Raw genomic sequence first — 25,107 nt, 5'->3', positions numbered from 1 at the left:
CAGTAACTCAGAGAGTGCACCAGTTCCAGTTTTGGGGGGTACCACTGTGTAACTAATTTCACTGAATGTGGACATGGTTAGTTAGGAACCTGACTTGCCATGTAAACTTTCACCAAAACTCAATAAAATGTTATCTTTAAAAATTAATTCTGCCTAGAAATCACATGGGGTAGTTCTATCCTGTCATATAGGGTCACTAGGAGTTGGAATCAACTCCGCAGCCCACAAGAATAATAATACGTGATGTTACACAGCAGATGTGTTTGCTTTTTATCATTCCATCTAATGGATTGTAAGCTGAACAATATATTCCCAGCTCCAGCTCCTAGAACAGAAACTCTCTTACCAGTGTTCTTCTAGCAAATGTATATTCAGTTCCTACTATGCAAAGCCCTGTATCTTTGAGCATGCAATTCTTAAAAGAGGACCACGCCGGCCATATTTTTTTCAGACTGTGCTGTCCGTTTATGAAACTATGAAAACACATCGTAATTCCTACTTATTGGGATTTTTTGAGAAACAGCATTCCCCAAACCAAACCCACGGCTATTTGGTCGATTCTAACTCATAGGGTGTTAAAAAACGACTCCTGTTGTTAGATCGGTGCATGGACATTTTGATGTCGATCTGGTGGTGCAGTGGTTACAAGCTGGGCTGTCACCATCAAGGTCCGAGGTTCAAAAGCACAAGCTACTGTTGCAAGGGAGAACAACAGGGCTTTCGACTCCCGTAATGAATTACAGAGTCAGAATTCACTGGGGCTTTCCTATTCTGTCCTTATAGGATCCCTATGAATTGGCACATCGACTCGATTGCAGTAAGTTTGGAGTTTGATTTTTTCCCCACCCAAATTCATAGCATGTTCATATCAAACCATTAAGGGAGTTATTACCGATGTTTTAATGCCTTATATACATACGGTACTTTACAGTTTCCAGAGCATTTTCACATCTCATTTGACCCTCCCAATAAACTCAAGAAGTAAACAGAGCAGAAACTGTCTCTATTAAGAGAAAATAAAAACTCAGGAAGGTTACATAATTTCAATAAAGTAAAAAAGCAAGTAGAGTCCTGGGAGGGCAGGGGTTAAAGCACTTTGCTGCAAACCAAAAGGTCAGTGGTTCAAACCAGCCAGCTGCTCTGTGGGAGAAAGATGTGCCCATCTACTTCCATAAAGATTATAGCCAACCCTATGGGGAGCAGTGCTACCCTGTCCTACAGGGTCTCTGTGAATGGGAATGGGCGCTACAGCAATGGGCTTGGTTTTGATTTTTGATAAAGCAAGTAACAGCCTGGATTCGATCTTAGATCCATCTGCCTCTGCAGCCTGGGCTCTTCTCAGCACCTCATCGTTCCAGGTGAAGGCTTCATTTTACAGATGAGTGAGACATGCTTATAGAAGGGGAGGTGATGTGCCCAGAGTACGTCTATAGGATAAACCCAGGACTGCTAACTCCCTGTCCAAAAGTCTATCAATACACCATGCTGGTTCCATAAATTAGAAACAAAAAAATATATATCCCAAATTGCTGCATAGTTAAAATGGCGGCTGGTGCACGCTGTTAAGCATCTCTGAAGATTGCACAGTATATTGCTCGGTGCTGCCAAGTGCCACCTGATGACACTTGCAATCCGGAGCTTATTTGATGTGGTTGGGAGGCAAATGAGATTCCAGTGCCCCTGGTGCGCGTAGGTGCTCAACAAGCATTCCCTGCGTGGCGGGGGAGTGCCCTATATTTACAGTATCTGATCCAGTTTAACAGCAAGATCTGATGTTAAAATTAGCCTTGTAAAAGTCCTCACCCTGACTCACACAGAAACCAGATTCTGCAGCGATGACCGGCAATTTTTCATGAGTTGATTTATCTGAATAAAACCTATAAGGTTTTGAACCATTAAGCATTCAATTTAGAAAAGAAAAAGGAAATGGAGAAGGGGGAGAAAAAAAACTTCGTGTAGAGAATAAACTGAGAAATGAAACAGATTTGTTTCTTGTAATAATTATGAGCAATATCTCAAACTCAGCATCCTTAGACCATTGAGCTGTGTAGGATGAATGTGCTAATTAATCAATTACTACCCAACAATGTACCCTGTTTATTTACTGTAATGCACCAGAAACATGTGCAGAACTGGTAATTATTAATCATCTTCAGTAACAAATATGACTCAAGTTCACCTTCATATAATTAATAGAGCATGTAGTCAGCTTGAACATCTCGTTTTATGAGAAATAGCAAGAAGGAGTCAAAACAAATAGCTGAACCACAAGTTGCAATCCACTCACCTGCTGGCTGGACACATGTGCATATTATCCACAGCAGTAGTATGAGTCAGACCCACCCAAATTAGGGCCATCGGCGCTCACCAGTAAAACAAAGGTGGTTAAAACGACAATTTTGATTGTGAGTCATTCTAAGCCTACCCAAAGGTTGTAGAAACTGTTCAAAGCATTCTTATCCTCAGCTCTCTCAAATTCAACCTCAGTTTAAGGACTTGAACACTGATTTAGATTTTGGAACTGGGGAAATACCTTCCAACATCCTAACATCAGACATTGTAAAGGTAGTTTAAAGATGCCGTTCACTATACATGGAATTTCTGTAGGAGCACTGATGGTGTAGCGGGTTTCTCATTGGACTGCTAACCTCAAGGTCACCAGTTCAAAGTCGTCAGTCAACCTAATGGCACTTGCAGTCCTGAGCAAAAAGATGAGGCCGTGGTTCCCCGTAAAAGTTACAATCTTGGAAACCCACAGGGGCAGTTCTACAATAGCCTATAGGGTCTCTGAGTCAGAACTCCACTCAATGGCTCAATTGACTCATAGGGCGTTTTGAGTCTTTACATCTGTTTTGCCTCATGTTTGGCAAGTGGTCTAGTGTACAGAAATCATTGTTTTGTTTTGTTTTAATGTCTTAATACTTTCAAAAATCTTTTTTATATGTTATTCTGTGAGATTTTATTTTTTTAATATGTTGCCATGTCATGGAGGGTAACCATGTACACCCCCTAAATTTCCTTTGGACTAGATAGATTATTGGATCTAGAATATCATTCCCTGTGTCTTATTAGTTATAAGAAGTCTAAGGGATGCCACGAGGGAGTACCAAAAACAAAACAGGATTTTTTTTCAAAGCTATGTATTTAAATTTTTTACTAAACAACTTTATCGCCTTCAAAGTACCCTCTATTGGACTTAATACTTTTTCAAATCTGTGATTCCATTCTTGGAAACATTTTTCCAACTCATCTGTTTGAATGGCTGACAGCACCTCCCTTGGTTTTTTTTCTTCTTCACCTCTTCTACATCTTTAAATTACTTTCCTTTCATGTCCCTCTTAATTCGTGGAAACAAAAAGAAGTCACAAGTTGTGAGGTCAGGTGAGTAAGGTACACGGGGCAAGACAGGCATGCTGGGGTTTTTGCCAAAAACTGGCGCCCTGAGATGGCTGTACGAGCAATTGCATTTCATGGCAAACGCAGTTCCCCGTCCACCACAAGAGCCTTTTTTTATCACACACATGCAATTTTTCAGAACCTTTAAATCAGTGGTTATCAACCTGTGAGTCGTGACCCCTTTGGAGATCGAGTGACCCTTTCACAGGGTTGCCCAATTCATAACAATAGCAAAATTACAGTTATGAAGTAGCAATGAAAATAATGTTGTGGTTGGTGGGTCACTACAACATGAGGAACTGTATTAAAGGGTCACAGCATTAGGAAGGTTGAGAACCACTGCTCTAAATAGAAAACTTAATTAATAGTCTGACCTGGTATAGTCGACTTTTTTGTCCTTTGGGAAGTTAATGGATGTCCAGAATGAAGTTTGTCATCAATCAAGATTTCACCTTTTGTGAAATGAGAAAACCACTCGCACACTTGAGTTTTTCCCGTAGCGCTGTCCTTGTGAGCTGTGTTCAACACCACAGCAGTTCCTGCAGCAGTTTTCCTGAGCAGGAAACACAGTGTCACAGACACACGCTGTTCAATTAAATCAGGCATCACAATAAATAAGGTTTGAGTGAAACTGCTTTTATGAAGAAATTCACTGTGACCAGAGAGAAACTTCCCAGGCGATGCCACTGGGTGCACTAACTCAGAGAGAGTTGCTTGATGCTAACTTAACAGGGAAAATGCCTACTATGCTCCACCTGCACAGTGATTGTAGGTTGCCTTAATTGGGTAATCTTTTTAATTTATGGAGCCAGTGTAGAATATTGAGAAAGTTTCAGGTTCTAGCACATCTATACTCATACTAAAAGAAGTGATGTGGCCCTGTGCACATCACTCTGTTACTCAACTCAGAAACAAGAATTCCTGGGTCTGCTTTGGAGTGTTGTTTAAATGGGAAAGAGCTATAAACCACCTAGCAGGTAAGTACGCCATAGCTAGTAGCCGATTTAATGGCAACTACCAATAAGCTAATAGATGTTGTTATCCTCTGACTACTAAGTAAAAAGGTATCACATACTAGGTTAAGTCAAAAATTACTGTGACTAAAGTTCTGGCTTAGAGATGCATGGAGTTATTCCAAACAAAGCACATTTCAACATGTCTCTGCAACCAGCGAATGACCGCAGACAAGTTGTCTCCATAAATACTGTGTCGGTTTCATGGAAGCGCCTAAAAAAAGAGCCAATCAACACCAGGGATTCCTAGGGGATCTGCTGGGCCAGCTGAATTCAAGGCAGAGAGGAGAGGTCAACGCAGAAGGTTGTGGTCACTGTTTTCTCAGGAGTCTAAGGAGTAATCTTGATAGATTCCCTCCCCCTCCTCCCCCCCAGGACACAGGACTATCACAGGAGCATATTATGAAGAAGTTTGAAAAAATGGAGATTTTCTCTGAGGGGGAAAGGCCAGAAAATTTGCATCACCCCCCATTTTTTTCCTTTCCATTCCAACAAAGCACCTGCTTATTCTTTAAGGATAGCAAGGACTGTCTTACAAGAATTTCATTGGGAAAGCTGACTCCATCCACCCTATTTCCCTGATCTTTCCCCTTTAAGCTTTTAGCTGCTTCCCAAACTCAAAGACCAACTACCCTTTTGAGCAAATCCCTCAGGGGAGGGTTAGAGAGCTGTGGAAGCCCCACCTTCTCAAGTGCAGAGACCTGGAGGGAGGAGGTGCCGAGAAACAATATCTTCACGTGTTGATCGTTTTTGTTTAATAAAAGGTTTCTGCGATCTGATTGACTTACCCTGGTGAAAGGCAAACTGCAAATGCAGATTCACATTAGCAATTGTGTCAGAAAGGGAAACCTAAGAGAAAGGTAAGTGCCATTGAACAGTAAATTAAAAACCTCTGCCACTGGAAACTTCACTTCCATAACCTGAACGGACGAATCATAAATCAGTGGGCGGACTACTGTATTTCCATTATAAAATGATTCAAGGCCCCTTTAAACGGAGAGCCCCCTTAGGGCATCTCAGTATTTGTTTATAGATCATTAACTACTTGATAGTGAGACTGGGGAAGGGGCAGAGAGACTTAAAACTGAAGTGCTGGGAGCCGCTATCTCAGCTGCGAATCAGCACTAACGCCAAAGCATCTTTGGAATTCCATGGGAAAGCATGCTTGCTGCTACAGAGATGTCATCTGCTTCTCATGAGTGTATCCCTTGGTAAATCAAGGCTCACCTTACGTAGCTGGAACCATTACTAGGAACCCCAATTCACGGGGAGAATCTACCTGGCCCTGTTTTCAACTGCTTCCCCAAACACGGGCTATATATCGGAAGATTTGTAATGTTGAAAGCATGCCATAAATAGACGCGTTATCTATCAGTATAAATCATCATCTAGTTTCAGAAAGTCACAACTACGTCTCTTTGCCATAAAATTCAACAGTATTTGCATCCACAGCAGGAGAGGGGGGTAGGGGACAGGGGTGGAGGTGGGGATGAAAGGGAGATGGGAGTTGGGGGGGGGGGTTATGGCCCAAATGAAAAATGTTGCCTCAGTGAAAGCCTGGAGGCTAGGGCTAACGTTCTTGGTTGTTGGTTCTGCTGGATGCTCACTGTGTGCTGTGTGGCCCAGGCGTTGTGCTGCTAAGGATTCAAACCCCCCAGGCGTGGACCAGCGGCTCAGAGGGAAAAAGATGAGGCTCTTTGTGTCCATAAAGTTTTCAGTCCAGAAAGCCTTTACTCTGAGTTCAGGTAGACTTGGTAGCAGTGGGTTTGATTTCTGGTAGGTTCTATGACCTATCCCATCATTTCATGTCTCCAGCTACCAAAAAAGAAGTCTCAAATACGGACTGCACATTGTGACTGCCCTTCTTCAGCGTCCCTCAAACACACGAACTGCATTCCTTTGGCCTAAAATCTCTCTGTTTTTATTCATTCACAGGTACGGTGTCTACTCTAGACTGTTTTAGGGTACAAAAGAGACGCCTCTCTCAAATATAATTTAAAGAAAACATTTTATTAAGTCTTTAAAAAGACAAAGACAGCACAAAGACGCAGACATATCAACAAGAGAAGGAGTCCATTAGCACGAGGTCATAAAGACATCTGAAAATTTGCAGCCAGAGAGCGAGTTAAATAAGGCATGGAACAAAGGAAACGGCCACAGTCCATGACTGGTGGCAGATCACTATATCGCGGTTACAGGTGGGATAACAGAAGGGACACAACGTGCTGCCAGAAGGGAGAGCTGACAAGATTGGCCTAGGGTCTTCCAACCAAGATAGGCCGGCTGACTGATTCATGACTATGCAGCCCCCTCTATTGTGCACAAGATACAGGAAGCGGGCAGCAAGAAGCCTTGCTCCGGTACAAACGTGGAGAGAATTCATGAACATTGTACTCAGGTGTAGGGACAACTTACAGTCACCCACTCTGACCTTCCTCTAGTGCAGGGTGTCAATCAGTTAAAACGTGGGGCATTTGGTGCAGCAGGCAAGATTCACGCGGGCCACGTCACATTTACAAATGTTGTTAACTTTATACTTTGAAGTGAGGCTTCAGGAATATGGATAGGGTCATTAAAACACTATATAATTGCTTTCATTTAAACATTTATTTAGTGTATTTATAAAACTAAAATTATTCTTTTTTTTACCCGAAACTTGCCAGCGTTTTCCTCCTACTAGTTTTCACTTACCTCTTACGTTATGTAGCAAAGTAACTAATAGAAACCACAACGTGTTGGACAGCTGACCAATGTGATGCACCATCGTAATGGCTTCCCTCTAACACTGTGAGCTAGCGCTGCCGCTAGGAATGATTCATAACAGCACAGCCCAGAGTGCTCTTTCTAACCTTTCCGCTATTGGCATCTGTTTACATGACGTGACACCGAGAGTGGCAGACACAGCGCTTCCAAACGTCGCCGGCACTGAGCGCGTTCATACCCGTCCACAGGCCCCAGGAAAGGCACTCAGCCACGTGTGCACTCATCTTCAGCAGTTAAAGGGTTAACGGGGAATTGTGAATACGGTATTGCTTCCATCTCCCCTAAGCGCTATTTCCTTCATAACAATTTTTTCTATCTTCATTTTATTTTTCATTTTAAGTGTCAAAATGTAGTGAAATGTGAATCAGGGCAACATCATCTCCCTGGCTTCCTTCCCATGATCCCAAAGTCCTGGAGCCCCAAACTGGAAATGTTTAATGAAATCCTAATTGTACTTATTTTGGTTCTCTTTTCATAATTCCGTTATCTTCTGTCAACATGCTGGCTTATGCACTCATCTTGCCTGTGGTTTTCCCCCGGAGACTGGTCACAGTCATCCTGATATGCTGACATGCCGACATGCCTCCCTGCTTTGTTTTAAATCACACTGTTAGAAATGTATGGATGTGCTTTATACAATTGATGTATGTATATGTATGGATTGTGGTAAGAGTTGTATGAGTCCCTAATAAAATGTAAAAGAAGAAAAGAGAAAAAAATGATTAGGGCAAATACTGTACAGATGTGCTTTATACAATTGATGTATGTATATATATGAACTGTGAAAAGAATTGTATGAGCCCCAATAAATTGTTAAAACTTAAAAATAAAAATATAAATTAAAAAAAAAGAAAAAAAAAGAAATACTTGGGTCAGTCAGGATCTGATGTAAGGTTATGAAAAGCAACATGACAATTTTTTTTTTAATCTTAACCAAATCGCTGTGGTTGAGGCAATACTGATTCGTAAGGACCCCTGATGAGCTTCTAAGACTGTTTACGGCAGTAGAAAGCCCAGACTTTCCCTGGAGGAGCTGCTGGTGGTTTCAAACTGCTGACCCTGCGGATGGCAGCCCAGCACGTAACCACAACAGCCTCTACATAGTCAAGATCAAGTCAGGTTATATTCTCTGTAGGATTTCGTTAAACATATAGTAGGATGTATTTATACATAATTGTACATGTAGAACTTTTTGTCCTTTTCAACCTTTCTATTAAAGTGTAATATGCAGGCCAAAAAAGGCAAAACATGGTTTCCATTCAAAGAACTTTCACAAGCTGACTAGAGCCATGTAACCAAAACCCAGATGAAGAAAGAGAATACCAGCTACATAAAAGCTCCCTTGTGCTCATTTCAGTCACTGCCCCTCTCCAGCTCTGTTAAACAAACAAACCTATGGCTATGGAGCCAATTCTGAGGCTGTAAATCTTCATGGAAGCAGACAGCCTCCACCTTCTCTTACGGAGTAGCTGGTGGGTTTGAACTACTGGCCTTTCAGTTACTGTACAGCATCACGGGGGCCCCTTAAACATTTATTAAAAATCCCCTCCTTTGGAAGATGAATATTCAGACAGGACACACATATCTTCTATTCACAAACCTTTTCCCCAGCCTTTCTTGCAATTGATTTCTAGTTTCAAGTCCCCGATCATTCGCCAAACCCCTTGACTGCAGCCCTGGATTGCGTATAAATGTTAGGTAACTAGAAACAGGATCCAGTGGTTGGGCCCAAACTAGGCCAGGTGGGCGTAATTCATCCAATGGGGTCAACCAGTACTATTGACCACACCTCTTAGCCGAAGGCCCAAAGACTGGAACCTGAAGACAACCGTTCATTTCCCGGCAGCTCTTAAGCCCTCTGCTTGGCCATGCTGAGGTCTCCCCTGTCTCAAGCCTCCACGAGTGGGGGGGGGGGGGGAAGTCCCATGAGTGGACTGTGTGCAGCGACTGTAAAACCTGAAACTCCTCCCGTCCTTTATAAAAACCCACTGGGATCACAAACCAGGCCTCGGCGTGAATTCTTTCTCTATTTCCCACCCGAGCAACCTGACATAAACTCACACTTCTGGCCATGTCTCCTTCCAACCAGAATGAGTAACCAACTGCACTACCCACAGTCTGTCTGTGGGGATCGCCCTACCACCGTCCTTCAAGGACAACCTCAAAAGGGCCCCTAATCTAGCCCCATCTCTTTTTAAAGTCAACCCCCCAAAATCAAACCCACTGCCATTGAGTTGATCCCGACTTAGAGGGGCCCATAGGTCAAGGTAAAATGGCCCCTGTGGATTTCTGGAACTAGAGTCGCCCAAACTAATTCACGTTTGCAGGAGTGAAAAAGCCTTATTCTTCTCTCCCAGCGCAGCGGTGGTTTCAAATTGCTGACATTGCAGTTAGCAGCCCCGTTGTACCCACTTTGCCACCCTGTTTTAGGTGGTGCCTGAATATACCACAGAACCATCTACAAACCAGGCTTGAATTTCCTATTCCTCAGTCAACCAACTCTAGAGAATTCCCCCCCAAAACCCAAGGTGCAGACTGGGAGAGAGAAGGTAGTGTAGCAGGCATGAGAGCCGTGGGCATTTAGCCCGCTTTTTCTCCTCAATCTGACGCTTGCCTTCAGCTTCTCCTTCACTCCAGTCTTGCACATCCCACTTCATTTGGTGATGAAATGCTATGGCGCACACCCAACCTAATGATTTGATGGGTGAGCTAACCCCCCGTCCATAATGGGCCGCTCAGGCCACGCAGTAACATGGTAGCGCATGGCTACGCGCTACATCTCAACTGATGTCAAAAACTACCTCTTCAAAGGAGTGCAGCTGCCCAGAGAGGGCAACAGGGTCTCTCTCTTTAGTGCCAAGAATCTGCCCAGTGTTCCAATAGGAGGATCTTACTTGACCACAGTTCAGATACCAGTAGATTCGGATCATATGCCCCAAGTGGCAGCGATGAAGACTTTCCTGACAGTGTACAGCCAAAAGTGCCCTAGTGTCTCCGTGGTTAACCATGAGGATGCTAACCGAAAAGCAGATGCCTTGGACCTACCAACCACCCTGCAGGGTCAATCTGCCTCCATAAAGATCACAGCATCGAATTGTGTTAGGCCGCTGCCATGCCTGCCCGTTGCTCTCTAAGGCCAGTGCCACTGCCTTCAGCTCGCCGAGCTCCAGCTGAAGAAGGTGGGTAAGTGAGGAGGTGGCGCTGCCAAGGCTCCTGCACATCAGACTGCCCGCAAACCCACTGGCGGTTAGGCACCCAGGGCGCAGGTGGCCACCAAAGCCGCTCTGTTTCAGGGTGAGGCAACCTCAAGAGCGCAGCCATTGGAGCTTTGCGGGAGGCCTGTATGGTTGGCCTTTTTGAAGAACCAACCTGTGCGCTAGCCATGCCAAGCATGTAATGATTATACCAAAAGACACCCAGTAAGCACGCCACCGACATCGAGAGCGTGCTGAAGAATCCACTATGACGAGAAGCATTTCATTCTAAAAAATAAAAATCTTCCTGTTACAGTAGTTCTGAATGTTAGTTTTCTATTTTTTTCCCCCAGGGGCTCTAAAGGTACCTAAGTAGATGAATGCGAATAGAAAATTAGGGGACAGAAATCAGGTATTGGCAGTTTTTCATTTTCCTTTGTATGTGATTTTTTAATACAATGCAAGACATAAAGCATTAATTCAAATCAGAATGTTTCAGTGAACATGTCTTAGCAGCTCAACTTTATAACAATTATAAATATACCTGATAGATCTTCCTGGACAATGCCAGCATCTGGATTTTTGTAAAACAAGTAACTTTCTTATTGACAGAAACTAAACGGTGTTTGTAGCACTTTTATCATAGAGTCGAGTCCATCCGTTCGCTTCGCTTTTCTAAGTTGTCCTACATGCAAGCACGTGTTTTAAATGTCTGTCTTCCGTGCTGCTCCTATAATTGTGCTGTTAAAATACACCATGGAAGTATGCAGAAGCAACCAGACTGTGCCTGGTTATCAGAAAGAATAGTGTCTGGGGTTTTAAAGGCTTGTTTTCAAATAAGCAGCCATTTAAGTGAGGCATCAACTAAGTCCACATAGCAGAAGCACACCAGCCTGTGTGATCCAAGGATTGTAAATAATAGAATCCAAGTGTCAAGGAGGGAATGGCATCAGAGCTTCAATTGTGACCACCCGGTCTGCAGAAGGCTCTGGATGACAGTGGAAGGATTCCCAGGATCCACACATGGACTAAGCCTCCAGTGAATCCCTCCCCATCATAGTCGAGGAATGTGAATAGTCCTGTTATCTGAAGAATTGTAAAGTCAATAATGGCAGACATTACATTTTATCATTTGATCTCCCTTGTGACCCATTTTAAAGCTATTTCAGTTTCACCTTGTTTTGTTTTTGGTATTTTTTTTTAAGTGAACGGGGGGGGGGGGGGGGAAGAATACATGTGAATCAACCCCCTGGTGAACCCACTGTGACCATGGACTAGGCATGTGAATAGCCTTAGTAACATGCAGCCTGCATACAACAGGGGAATGTTGCAGATGCAAGCAGGTGAAATTTTATCACCCTATCGCTTGAGCTCACTTATGATCCACTTAAAATTGTTGTGGTTTTTAATATTTTCTGCTTTCTTTTCAATTTAGGTTTTTATCTGTTTTGCTTTATTGTTCTTAATAGTTTTGTTTGTTTTTTTAATGTTCTTCTGCATATAAAACCCAAGAGAGGTGCCTGGATAGACAGTAACTGGATTGATGGTTCCTTGAGGCTATGGTGGGGGAGTTTGTGGGGTAAATGAGTGAATAAAGAGGAGCACAAGAATGAAGAAAATGTTCTAAAACTGTGGCGATTGTACAACTCTTCTTGATGGGATGTGCTATGGAATTGTATGATGTTGAGTTACATGCCAATAACACTGTTAAAACAAAGATTACCGCATATGGGCCCTATAGGCTGCTGTGGGTTGGAATCAACTGGGTGCTCATGGGTTTTGGAAACAATCAAGTTAAAGGTGCACACATAAACTGGGTACCGAGGCTGCTATAATTGCAACTGCTAACCATTGCATCATGTCCTCTTCAAAGAGCTGCAAGTACGAAACAGCAGTGAGGCAGCCGTGACGTCCCCTCCTGATCTTGCCTGTCTGTGCTTCCAGACCTCATTCCTGCTCTCTTTCCTGTTTATTGCTGTAGCTACCCATTTCCTCCCAATAAATTCCTTTTCTGCCAAAAACCAAACCAAACCCAGCGCCATGACAAATCAGCTTCATTGTCTTGTCTTTATCTCCAAAGTGAACGTTTTAAAATGGAACTAATAAATGTCTGTAAAACACCAGTTTTCATCTATTTTACATGTCAGAATTTGGTGGTGGATTGTGTTTGAAAAAGGACTCGAACACTATTTATTTATAACCTGCGAGGTCTCCTCTGGGTCCTGTCTGAGCCTGCCTCCAGCTAACACTGCAAACCTAACCATGTCATGACCCCACCGCAAACCTGGTGTAAATGTTTACCTGCTAGGGACTCCTAGGAAGATACAGTTCTAATGCTTCAAATGACTGCGGGCCGCTGACGACTAGGAACTGAGCCGCTCAATAATGCTTGTTGAATACACCAATAAAACTCAGAATCAGCAGCAGGACCAGAAGGGACAAAATGAGACCACTGAAACAACGTGAACAATGTGCCCGATTGCTCTGTTCTCTTCTACAGGAGACATAATAAAGGACTCTTTTTAAATCAATTAATGTTATACAATCTGCAGGCCAACGAAATGAGAGAGTGTGAGAACCAACCATACTATCTTACATCCCCTTAAGGTTTCAACCACAATAATTAGTTTTACACGATGCTTACGCAAAATAATTCCATTTATACACAGTGCTTTCCATATAGATCATCTTAGTGATATATGGGCTCTCCAAAAAAGATGAATTTGGGACAAAAAAAGGAAATATTTCCTGAGAAAATAGGTATACATGCAAGTTACCACCTCAGCATGCTGGCCTCAATGTGTGAGGAAAGGTCACAAGATGACGACAGGGATTGAGGGACAAAGGCCAGATGATGGGGCCTCTGGGCCTCTGGGTGCTGCACTGGGGAGACATGGGACATAATATTTCTTCGAAATAAAGTGTTCATTTTGGAATATCTGGGACCATGATAAATAGCAAACAAAAAAGCAAAGAACTAGACACAAACATACTCCCCAAATTTAGTTACTGCTGTTAATTCCAACTCACAGTAACCTTATAGGACAAGGTAGAACTGCCCCATAAGGTTTCCAAGGGTGTGGCCTTTTTTTTTTAAGGGTGTGGCCTTTTATGTGAGTAGAAAACCTTTGTTTTCTGCCACATGGTTTTGATCTTGCAGTTAGCAGCCCAAAGCTTAACCACTACGCCACCTGGGGCTTCCTGCCTCCCTCATACTTACTAGGTCATGCAAATCAGACGTGGTTTTTAGCTCACTCTCCCCTGGTGGGGTAGTGGTGGCCTTTCTTGGGAGAAAGACGAAGCCTTCTACTACATTCAAGAATTACAGCTTCTGAAATCCACAGGGGCAGTTGTATTCTGTCCTATAGGGGTCACTATGAGTCTAATGGAATTAGTGGCAGGGCGTTTGTTGTTGTTTGGCCCCTCAGCGCTGTTGGGTAAGTGCTGGGCTGCTCATCATAAGGTTTGAGATTCAAACCCATCAGCGATTCAGCTAGATAAAGATGAGGCTGTGGGGTAGTTACATAATCTGGGGTCAACTTGAAGACACTTAAGAGTGAAGGGATGGAGTTTAGCCTGTCAATCAGGTTGAAGCTTGATGACCTCATTTGGAGGCACAAAGGAGAGAAATCGCTCGCTGGAGGCCAGATCCACACTCTTTCTCTGCTTCATTGCCCTGCTGGACATTGCTGTTGACAAGCCCCATGGAGCTATGCTAATGGCCGCCAGAGCCCCGCAGCTGGAGAAGCCACGTGGAGATCCACGCCAGGGCTGAGATGCGTCTATTACCACTGGATCCACAAGACTTTCCACCCACTGGCCTGTGATCTTCCTGCATTCAGCATCACTGCATGTGTTTTGTGAGTCTAAAGAGGAATTTATTGACTTATGGATTTGATCTGGACTGGGCTGGGAAGCTTTCTTAATATACAATTACTCTTTAACATAAAGTTCTGTATTGCACACGTGTCTGCCTCTGGATTTGTTTCTCTAGTCAACCCGGAGCAACATGAACTGTCTGCTCATGAACAAACGTGTGAAGCCTTGGATGGCTACGAGACTGATTCACATGATGGTTTGGGGTGGGTGCACTTTTCTGAAGCTAGCTCAAGTGCAGAAGGATGACAACTGCGCAAGGGAGGACCGTCTCTTCAAGAACTACGGGCTTTGGGGAGCCACAAACAAACAAAGCACCTCACTACCAAAGGCTCACAGTGACCTTACAGGGCAGGGTAGAACTGCCCTTGTGAATTCTCCTTGGGAAGTGTCCTCTTTCTCCCTCCAAGCAGCGGTTAGCAGTTAGCAGCCCAACGCACCATGAGGGCTCCTTCGTTGAGCCCAGCCAGGCCTCAAACAGAGATCTGGGTTAAAGTTCTACCACTCGTTAGGAAGAAGGTTTCTTTATGGCTTCAATGTTACTTCTTTTAAACCAAATTGATTCGACGCCCCCGGGGGCCCTCCCAGGGTGATTAATGACTACAGGAGGTCAGGTGCGACAATTTAACGCTCTTCCCCACGCTGGTCCTCCGCATTGCCTGAGCCGGTCAGTTTCCCGGCGCCGCAGGTGGCCTGGCGACCTCAGTGCGCACGCTCCGGGGCGCGGCCGTTCCCACCGCTCGCCACAGGGGGCGGGCACGCGCGCCCCGAGGCCCCGCCCCCGGCGGCGCGCGCCCGGCGGCGGGGACGCGGCCCGGAGCCGGCCTCCTCGGCGCGGTCGCGGGGCGGGGACGCGGCCGGGGCCGGCCATGGAGGCGCTGCGGAGGGTCCACGAGGCCGCGCTGCGGCTGCTGCTGTGCGGGCCCCGGGCCCCGGGCGCGAAGCCCCGCGCCTCGGAGGTGCTGACGCAGCACCTGCTGCAGCGGCGCCTGCCGCCCTGGACCTCCTTCTGCGTTCGCTACAGCGCCGTCCGCAACGACCAGTTCGGCCTCTCGCACTTCAACTGGCCGGTGCCGGGCGCCAACTACCACGTCCTGCGCACCGGCTGCTTCCCCTTCATCAAGTACCACTGCTCCAAGGCCCCCTGGCAGGACCTGGCCGGGCAGAACCGCTTCTTCACGGTGCTCAAGGTCATCAACCTCGGTGAGTGGCCCGGCCCGCCCCCGGGAAGCACCGTCCCCCGGGAGGCTCCCGGCGCCGAGTCACGCCCACCGTTTACCAAGCACGCTGCAAACGGGGTGTCCCCGGGGCCGCACCCCGAGCCCCAGGTCAGGCAACGTCGCGAGGGGCTCGCTGATCGCCGCCTGCACCCAGATGATGGGCTTCCGCGCATCAACCCCCGCCACCCTGCCAGCCGGCTCGCTGACCTGGGTCTTTGTATCACCCAGCCTTCACCCCATTAGCTTGGCTTAACGTGTTAACTACTGAACTGTGCCCCGCTTTCCCCTCCCAAGCTCTGCCCCCCTGGACCACCCTGCATCTCTGCTGGGAGGGGCGTCCCACACTCACTGCCTGGTGACTGGGGGTGCCCCTGGCACGCGGGGCGCAGGCCAACACCCCCACTGCAAAGTGGCTCCCAAGTTAGGGCGCGTCTGGCGACCTGGCCCAGCCCCTCGCGCGCCCCTTCCCTTGGAGGGTCTTTGTTTCCAAATCTCATCAAGTTTCGATTTCTAAAAGCACTGAAGGTTTTCATCAGACACATTAGCTGCTTCAGCCGCGAGGCCGGAGAGCGATGGAAAAGATTCGCCCTCTCGGCTAGCTGTACTTTTTCATGGGATTAGTTTGGCACTGAGAATAGTTACTCCTGTTGGATATTTACTTTCTCTTGATTTCATGACGAGAGAGGCATGAGTGTGTCGTTTATAGGTTCCTGAAAAATACTCGTATTAGAGAGGCCTTGAGATGTTTTGAACCTATTAATTAATGGAGATTTCAGTAATTCCAAATCTAGCAGTGGGGGCTGGACTATGTTAGCCAACTAGGTTAAGAAGCAAAAACAAACTAACCCCCGGAGCAGCTGTACTACTAGTAGTATCTAATCTGATAGCTGGTTAAATGAAAGTATTGTGAGTGCATTTTTGTTTATAATAACACACACACACACATACATACATACATACCAGTCGTGGGTTTTTGATGCACCAGTGGGATTGTACTGGGTTCAATCCAACATGGAGACGATTATTGAGCAATGTATAATCTTTTTAAAATGTCATCATTTGCCTGGTGAGCTACATAGAACAAAGCTAATTTTGAGGCTGATATATGAAGGGTGAGCTGACTTAGAAAATCTGAGTCAAAATTATTTGGACAGAACAGTGTGATTGCTAGGTTTAAGAAGTTTATTTTAGTATTTTCAGAAACATAAGAAAATATTTTCCCCAAATATAAGATAGGTTTGAATACACACACACACAGGATTGTAGGTATACCATGAACCAAATGCATTTTTGTTTTTTTCTGTTGTCACCATTTAAAACCAACACTTTAAGAACATCTTATGGCCAGGGGCTTGCATCTCTTTTGAATAGAGACATTAAAGGAGGAGAGGGATACCCAGAAGGAGGACCACATGAAAAGTATCATCTTTGAGGCGAGAAACAACAGTTGCAGTGTTTGTGTGCTTGTTTCAGTGTGGGAAAAAAGGCCAGAGAGTGGCTTGGTGGTCTTTGTAGTAACTAACCCTCTGCCTTTGGAAATCCAAAAGATCTGCCTTCAACGGGAATCAATTTCAAGTTAAGCATAAAGGAAAACATCTGATGCTCAAAATGTTTTCAGATAAATTGGCTTATACTGATAAAGGAATTTTTTCTTGGGCTTTTTAAAGAGGATTGTGCTGTCTTTTTGTCTGCAGGTAGGAACGTGAATTAGACAGAAGGGTCTTGCCCTGTTGTGTGATGTGCACCTGATGTTTGGACCATCAAGCACATGCTGGGTTTATACAAATATTCAAGGTTTCATTCCATCCCTTCCCTTCCAAATGAGTAATGATCAGAATAATTCATTTGCCTGTTGTGAAAATAAGGATTTGTTTTATCCGTGTTTTATCCCATTCTCCTCTGCCTTCCCTTCAGTGGAAACTGACATTTTATCAGACTGAGCATCCTGCTGGGAAGTAGATTGAGATTTAAGAAAAGCCACTCACCATTGGAATGAATGGGTGATCAGAGACTTTCCAGGGAAGTTCTAATTTTTTTTAAGTGCTTAATTTGACAGTGGTTTACCTACTGTTCAGCTGACTCAAAAATGAATAATTATTCATAGAACTGACTTTCAGATTCATTTCGATGTTATATATTATAGTCTGGGAAAAATAGTTTTTCATGGAATTTTGTAGGCTTGGTTATAATTTATAAACTTAAAAAAACACAGTCTCCCATATATGGGAGACTGTGTTTTTTTAAGTTTATAAATTATATAGGTGGCACATCATCCCATTTAGTGTATCAGTCTGCCCCAATTAAATAAATAGATGGCCGGGGAAAATGGAATAGAGAATTTTGGACTCTAATATCAAAACCCCACCCACTGTCAACTAGCATTATTAATCATGGTTTCTAGTTTTTCTTAATAAGAAATATAGTTATCTTTGATCAGCTCTCCCATTGTAGAGCAAGTTATTTCTGTGATTTTTCAAAAGTATGAATTTTTAAAATTATCAATATTTTAACTGAAAACTGATAAATACTGCAAAACAATCCTCGGTGGCACCAGACATTCTTTAAATTTATTTCTATGCGCTTGGTTTAAAAGGGATATTTCATCTGTTTTACACTCAGTATAATTAGGAAATTAATAATTGCTTCTTGCGCCTTTTTTTCCCTTTTCTGGCGTCTTTGGTTTTCTGCTTTTTACCTGTGACACCGCGTTTTCCATCGGTGTTAAATTGTCACTGCGCTCTGTGTTCCTCCCTTCCTGCTCATCTTGTTCTTCAGTTAAACGATTGATAAGTAGCCTTTGGAGTCTGGGTTTTTGTGGGGGTTTCTGGCAATGTTCTATTCAGTGAATCTGTGGAACATTAGCAGGGGAAGGGATACCTACATTGGCAAGATTTCAGAGGAGTGTCAGCAGCCTATCATCGTGGGCAGACTGGGGCCCTGTATACATATTCCTAAAAACAGGTGGGCGTCTGCGTTGGCTTTTCCCCTCCTCCTTCTCCTTGCCAGCTAGTGGCACCTCTCGGTCACTGTGCCCGGATGCAGCGTCGGGGGTAAGCACCAAGTAGCGCAGTGCACGTATGCACTCCACAAGAGCCTCACGCAAGAAATACACCCTTGCAGAAAGCGAAGGGGTGAAAATCAGCCGTGTGCTTGGCTCTGAGCTCATGCTAATTTCCCTGTGAACCTGAACAAGTGGCTTTCTGAATGCACAGCTGTCCCTTAAAATGCACCCTCTGAGCAACTCCCACAAAGATAAGTACTCGGGCAGAGCTGGTTATCGATTCCTGTGCCTGTGATCCTATCCATGGCGCTACAATGTTAATAGTACTTGCTCGTAAACAAGTGCCGTACACAGGATCAGCCTGTGCAAGTTTGTTTAGTGTCCAACATAGTATCATATTCATAAGTGCTTACTCTGTATGTCTGTAGGTTCATGTATTACACATGGCCACTACTGGTACTCTCAAATGGAAGAAAACAAAACAAAACAAAAAAACAACCAAAAACTTTAATCAAATGAAATCTTCCAAAGACCTCTCTTGTAATCTATTTACCTACTTCAAATAGGTTAAAATAAAACTGCTATCAAATTGGTTATGAAACCATGAAGGCAAGTGTTTTTTGTCATGCCTCCTCTTATATGAAAATCTTCCTCAGAGTTAAGTGTAACCTTAGCTTCTAAAAGACAACCATAGTACCCAGTTTCTTTTAAGTTGTCCACATTGCTTTAGCCAGCAGTGTTACTGTCCACCCTGAAGAAAGGTAATATTGACCTCATAACTTATTTTACGCACCAGGCCAACCCCACAGACACCTACAACTAAAGTAATGCCTATTCTTCTGCTTGTGTATCTGTGAAAAGAATGTAGAAGGATACCAGTTATTTGGAGGTAATGAACTAGGGCTTGTAAAGCCCTTTGCATTAGGATTTATACCAGCCCTACCTGTAGTTTTAGACATCTTGTCACCACGTTCCCCAAACAGATGAAAGTCGGACGCGTCGATAATTGTGTGGAGTAATCTCATAATTTGGCCATTGGCAGTTGTTGCTAAGGACTGTTACGTGATTTATACTGTGACAAATGTTTGGGTACCTGAGTGGCCAGGATTAAGGCTTAAGTAACATATTCACTTGTTTTCTAGGAATCCCAACTTTATTGTATGGACTGGGCTCCTGGCTCTTTGCCAGAGTCTCGGAGACGGTGCATACCAGCTACGGACCAGTTACAGTGTATTTTCTGAATAAAGAAGATGAAGGCGCCATGTACTGAAAAGCGTGCATCAGAGAACATAAATACCCGTGGATTTTCTTCTGTGCAAATGTGCAATATTTATTTTTGATCCTTTAAAATAAAACTTTTGCAAACATCTTTTTTCCCTGCTTTTACGGTATTTGGTTCTTTAAGATGAATCGTTGCCCTGGAGAGGCAAAGCATTTCACACATTGTTATATATTGCATATTCTCTTTAGCCAATGGGAACAACAAACACATGAAGCTTCACATTGATTTTTTTTTCCTAGAGCTAGGTTAAACTACAGATAAAAAATGATCACAATATATATAGACTCCATAGTTAGGCATAAACAATTTAAATAAACTCTTTAAAGAGAAAATACATTCAACCACAAAGGAAGGGGACATTTTTTTCATATAACTTGGGGAAAAGAAGTGGAGGCTGCTACGGCATACAGTAGAGGTACTATATTATCACTGAGAAATCCCACTAATTGGAGACGGCCTCAGGCGGTTTGAACAACATCACCAAAAACATGGATATCAGACCAAATCATACAGTTTCTCTTGATCTGAATGACGAAAGTTAAAAGGAATTTAAGAGGTCCTTATATGCTGTTTTCTCCATATGGCCGGCCATGTGGTAGATATCGTGGCTTCAACAACTATGACGACAGGGAACAGGCCTTTGTTACATTTAAAGAACTGGCCTCATCCCCAAATGCCTTACAAGTATTTCCACTTTATGGCAAACCAGCGTGAATCCAGTATGCAAAGCAGATTCTGATATAATATCGAAATTGCTTGGCATTAATGCTGACAAATGAAAAAGGCCAAGCTGAAAGAAACTGCAATAACCACAAACAATACTTGGCTAGAGAAGACCAAATTCCAGCTAACACTCGGAAATTCAACCGCAGGTCCCCAGCGCTCCGATTACTCTCCAAACGGTTTTGTTCCTTGATAACTTACCCGGAGAGACTAATGAGATGATGTTGCCCAGGCCGTTTCATCAGGTGGCTGGTTTCTAGGAAGTCAGGCTGGAAGGCATGACACTGCTTTTGTTGACTTTGAAATTGATGGGCAGGCTGGAGCGGCCAGGGCTGCTTCACAAGGATGTAAGATCACACCATTCCATCCCATGGAGATCACCTGTGCCAATAAATGATATCTGGGTCGTCTTTAAACGAGGGGGGCTTTATTCAGTCATTTTTATCGTTGGAAGCAGAAATGCCCTTGTCTTCCAAAAAGAAGAAGAAAAAAAGATCCAAAGTTGACGAGAATCTAATTGCAATCTGAAATCTTGACCATTCTGCTGCCAGGATTTTAAATGATAAGGTTTCATGATGTAAAACCCTCTGCCACTCAGTACCCAGATGAAAGTTTGAATGCAGTGTTGACATTTCTGATGGTGTAGACTTAAAAAGAGTCGGATGCCATACTACTACTACCACCGCCACTTAAAAAAATGTAACAACTCAGATTTATGTAAAAGCAGGAATGGACTCAAGACTTTCAAAGTTAAACTAGCATGCTGGTAACGCTGTAAGGCCAATTAAAATCTTCTAGAAAGACCCAGAACAATAGATTGGATAAACTGCTTCTGCAAACTATTAGCTGAAAGAGTACATATCCAGACTTACTGGGAATGGAGACTGCGCTGACATTTAAAGATCTAATGGCAGTTTTGTGTTAGGATTTTGTTAAGTTGATTGTATTTTTGAAAGCAAAGTCATTAAAAACTTATCCTTGGGAGTAGTTACTGAATACCCATATGAATGGTAAATTTCAGAAATTTGGAGTAGTGCAGGGAGCGTAAAATGGTCATATACGAACTAGTGTTCTTTTGGGCAACATCTGACTGGGCATATGGTCTGTGGCCCCATAAGAAAGCCTGATCAGAGAATGGGAGTTAGGAACAGCAACCACATCCTACACAGCAGTATATTTCATGTCTCTTGTATGCAGTGTGATTGTGTTGTCAGGTGCATACTGCTACAGCACATCCATGTAACCTATAATACATATGTGTTGGTCACCACATGAAACACCTGTTACTGGATTATGTATGTCCTGTCTTTAACTTAAAAGTTTGCTATATCGCACTATACGCTTCAACTCCAGACAACAGCTTCCAATCTCACGTCTCTTGAGTGTGCTAAGGTCATCTCTCAATTGAATTTTCTTTAAAAAAAATACTACCAAGAGATTGATCACGGCTCCCACATTCAACAAGACTAGGGCTAGTGCTAACCGCAGTAAGAGGCAAAAGGAATGACCCATTTCGAAGTGAAGACATGTCACCAAGCAACAGGAAGGTAGAAAATCCGAGCTTGTTATGACATTCACTAATTGCAGTGATGCTCAAAAACAAAAAAATCATCCAAACTGATTAAGCATAGTCTCCACTGAAAGCTATAAGGGTCAAAAAAAATCTGAGCGGGCCCTCCCATCAGGAGTGGAGAAATCGCTAATGACGTGGAATCCCTGTCAGCCCATCGGTGCTCACTGCTCAGGCTCCGTCCTTGTTAGAAGTGCTTCCAGAACAAGCACATTCAGACCAGGAGCGGATGTTCACCCAGGGTGTCTGCCAGTGTCCACATCACCTAACGTCCTGTTTCACAGCACACAGCAGGGGTGTAAGAGGCACACGAGTGCAGCGCTCTGTAATTTCGGAACCAATGAGTGTTTGAGATTTATGACTGTCTCATAAACGCACATAGATTTTGTTCCAGTGTTGCTGACATCCTGGAAATGTACACATTTTTGTAACCAAGCTTGTTAGCAAACTTCAATCTAACCAACATTTGGATGCTTATTCTTAGCCAGTCGATAGAAAGTGAGTGGGTTGAATGCACTAGAACAATGAACTAGCTTTGTTAAAGGTAGTCATTTTAAATGAGCTACGCAGAGGGAACTGTTTTTCAAATATACGAGTATGCAGTGTGTACTCGTCTCAAAGCCATTCTAACTAACACTTTAATCAAAGAAGTACTTATGCCAATATATTTAGTCCAGAAGAATATACTTGACACTAGTTAAATGAATGGTTTACACAAAGGAGATAGTGTTACATTAAGCTTCATTAATAATAAAACTGGCTATTAGCATTTTGCAAGGAAGGCTAGAACGGATTTCCTCTGTAATGGGCAAAGTTAAATAACTATAGCTCATAAGTTTTAAGTCAAATACCGCTTGCTCATTGCTGCCCATCCTGTCAATACTAGCCGTAAAGGTTTGGTCCCAACACCAGGCTGATAAAATGGTTTTTAATTACCAGACTATAAATACAGCTTTTCAGTAGAGTTGCCCCTCTTCTCACACTGGCCTGTTTGATTTCTGATAATTTGTACTGCTGACTCTGCTTACTTGTTTTCCAATAGCTGCAGTCACTGTGACTTCTTGTCCATACAGTGATAGGGAGGGCTCCTTGGAGAACATCTTTGACAAACTACCCTATTGATCTCTGTAATTCTCTGCTGCTTGCAGCATTAAATAGAGCCTTGATTTCTTGTCTGAAGTGCTCACTGTGTAACAATTAAGCAAATGTAATATTTTCTTGTATTACATGAAAATCAATAGACCTCTTGCTCTATGGAGTTGATCATGGTGAAGGATGAACTCAACGAGGACTAAAGGAATGACTCAAATATTAAAATATCGCACATGGCATTTTTAAAGGCGTGCAGTGTATGTTCGAGGGTGAAAAAGTGCTCTCTGTTGAACATTAATGGTTAATTATTTTTTTCTTTAAAGTGGGATATTGCACCCAAGCATTGAGCTCGTAGAGATTGGCTCTATGGAGAGCATGAGAGTTGTCTTGTTTTTTTGACTGAAATCTGATAACTTTACTCTTTGGGTCTTTTATTTTTCCAAATGTAATCTGAGAAGAACAAAACAAGGAACTTTCTTTAAGATGTATGTGACATGCTTACAGGAAAACAGCAGTTATAATTTTATTTAAGGAAAGCTGTTTTTGTGCCCCTCACGCTTCTCTGTTCCGCACACACATGTTTTTTTTAAGGACTTCGCTAGGAAAGGCATCCCGAGACTAAGGTGCAGGGTAGAGAGAGAAAGAGATTGAACTCATTCGATGTGAATGCGTCTCTGTGCAGGCCTGCTGCCCCTGGGGTGGCGAGTCTGCTGGCCCTCTGGAGATCAGGTGGTGTCTTAGTTGATGAAACAACCACATAGCTGTCCTGCCAATAATTACTTAACGAGATTATTTTGTCTTTAAAATCATCCAGGCAAAATTATTTCTACAGATTTGTGTGTGTTTTTGGGGGGGAGGTGGGGAGACTTAAGAGTTGGGTCTAAGTGAGTCAATTATCAAGTGTTGGGAGACATTGTATAAATTGTGAACTCTGGGTTCCTTGTATAAATTGTGAACTGCCATGAAGATTCAGTGACCAGAGGAGTTCATGAGAGCTCACTGACAAAACAACCTCTTGCTTCTCAGGCACATGTCTTAAGGTAGCACACTGCCAATACCGAAAATCCTTGTAGTTACCATTTCTTCCACTGCACATGTTGTCCGAGGCTCTGAGCAACCCCTGGCGACCCTCGACAACACAACGAACCCCTGCCCAGTCCTGCGCAGCCTCACGGTTGTCCTTAGGTCTGAGTCCGTCCCTGCAGCCGCCGTGTCCATCCATCGCCTCGACAGACGTCCTCTTTTCCACTGCCCCTCCACTTTACATGATAACATGTCCAAAGCACTTGAGAGGAAGCCTTGCCGCCCTTGCCTCTACGGAGCCCTGGTCGGCCTTCCTCCAGGTAGATTTATTTTAACAGTCAGCTTTGCTAGTGCCGTAATTCAAATGCACTGATTCCCCTTCTGCCTTCCTTATTGAATTCCCGATGTTCACCACCATACATAGTTGCCCATTAACTTACCATTTTTGTAGTTGTTGGACCCAGTAAAATTGGAAACACTTCCATTCATTAAAACCACATGGCTTTCCTTTCAAATGTATATTTTATTTTGGGCCACTTATATTTTTACTTGAGACTGTAAGCACAGAACAGCTACAATTCTTGGTGAAATCTGTTTGAACTATTAAACATCTCATCTAGTAAAGAATGAGTGAGATTTAAATGGGTGTGATGACGGGCAAGCAAGGACCTTGGCTTCACTTCACCTAATAGCTAATGCAGATAACAGAAGCTATAACCTAAAGCTAGTGGATCACGCATCTACTCCCCCTCCCCCCCCTGCGCTTACCATCCAGGCAATAATGGTGTTTCGGGGCATCTTAACCTAAACAAGTACTTAGCATTATATCTCACCTGGGTCAACAGCCTAGGGTATCAGAGTTAAACTGCATTACTGTAAATTAATGGAAAATGTAACTGCACTTTGCTGAAAATCAATATCCAATAAAGGCTGCACAATCAAATCTTGTTGCAA

General features: G+C 43.6%; 1 protein-coding gene and 1 pseudogene across 1 annotated transcript; both read left to right on the top strand.

The window, feature by feature from the left end:
* The first annotated feature begins 15,067 nt into the window (after nt 1–15,067).
* Nucleotides 15,068–19,830, top strand: C17H15orf61 (chromosome 17 C15orf61 homolog). The gene is made up of 2 exons (XM_075535599.1): nt 15,068–15,445; nt 19,606–19,830. Exons 1-2 carry the CDS (start codon nt 15,112–15,114, stop codon nt 19,731–19,733), a joined length of 462 nt encoding a protein of 153 aa, XP_075391714.1. The 5' UTR covers nt 15,068–15,111; the 3' UTR covers nt 19,734–19,830.
* A 403-nt stretch (nt 19,831–20,233) lies between these two features.
* LOC142430917 (U2 small nuclear ribonucleoprotein B'' pseudogene) lies at nt 20,234–20,865 on the top strand (annotated as a pseudogene).
* Nucleotides 20,866–25,107: the final 4,242 nt, after the last annotated feature.

This window comes from Tenrec ecaudatus, chromosome 17, assembly GCF_050624435.1.
Source record: "Tenrec ecaudatus isolate mTenEca1 chromosome 17, mTenEca1.hap1, whole genome shotgun sequence".
Taxonomy (NCBI): domain Eukaryota; kingdom Metazoa; phylum Chordata; class Mammalia; order Afrosoricida; family Tenrecidae; genus Tenrec; species Tenrec ecaudatus.
This window is presented reverse-complemented; position numbering and strand designations above follow the sequence as displayed.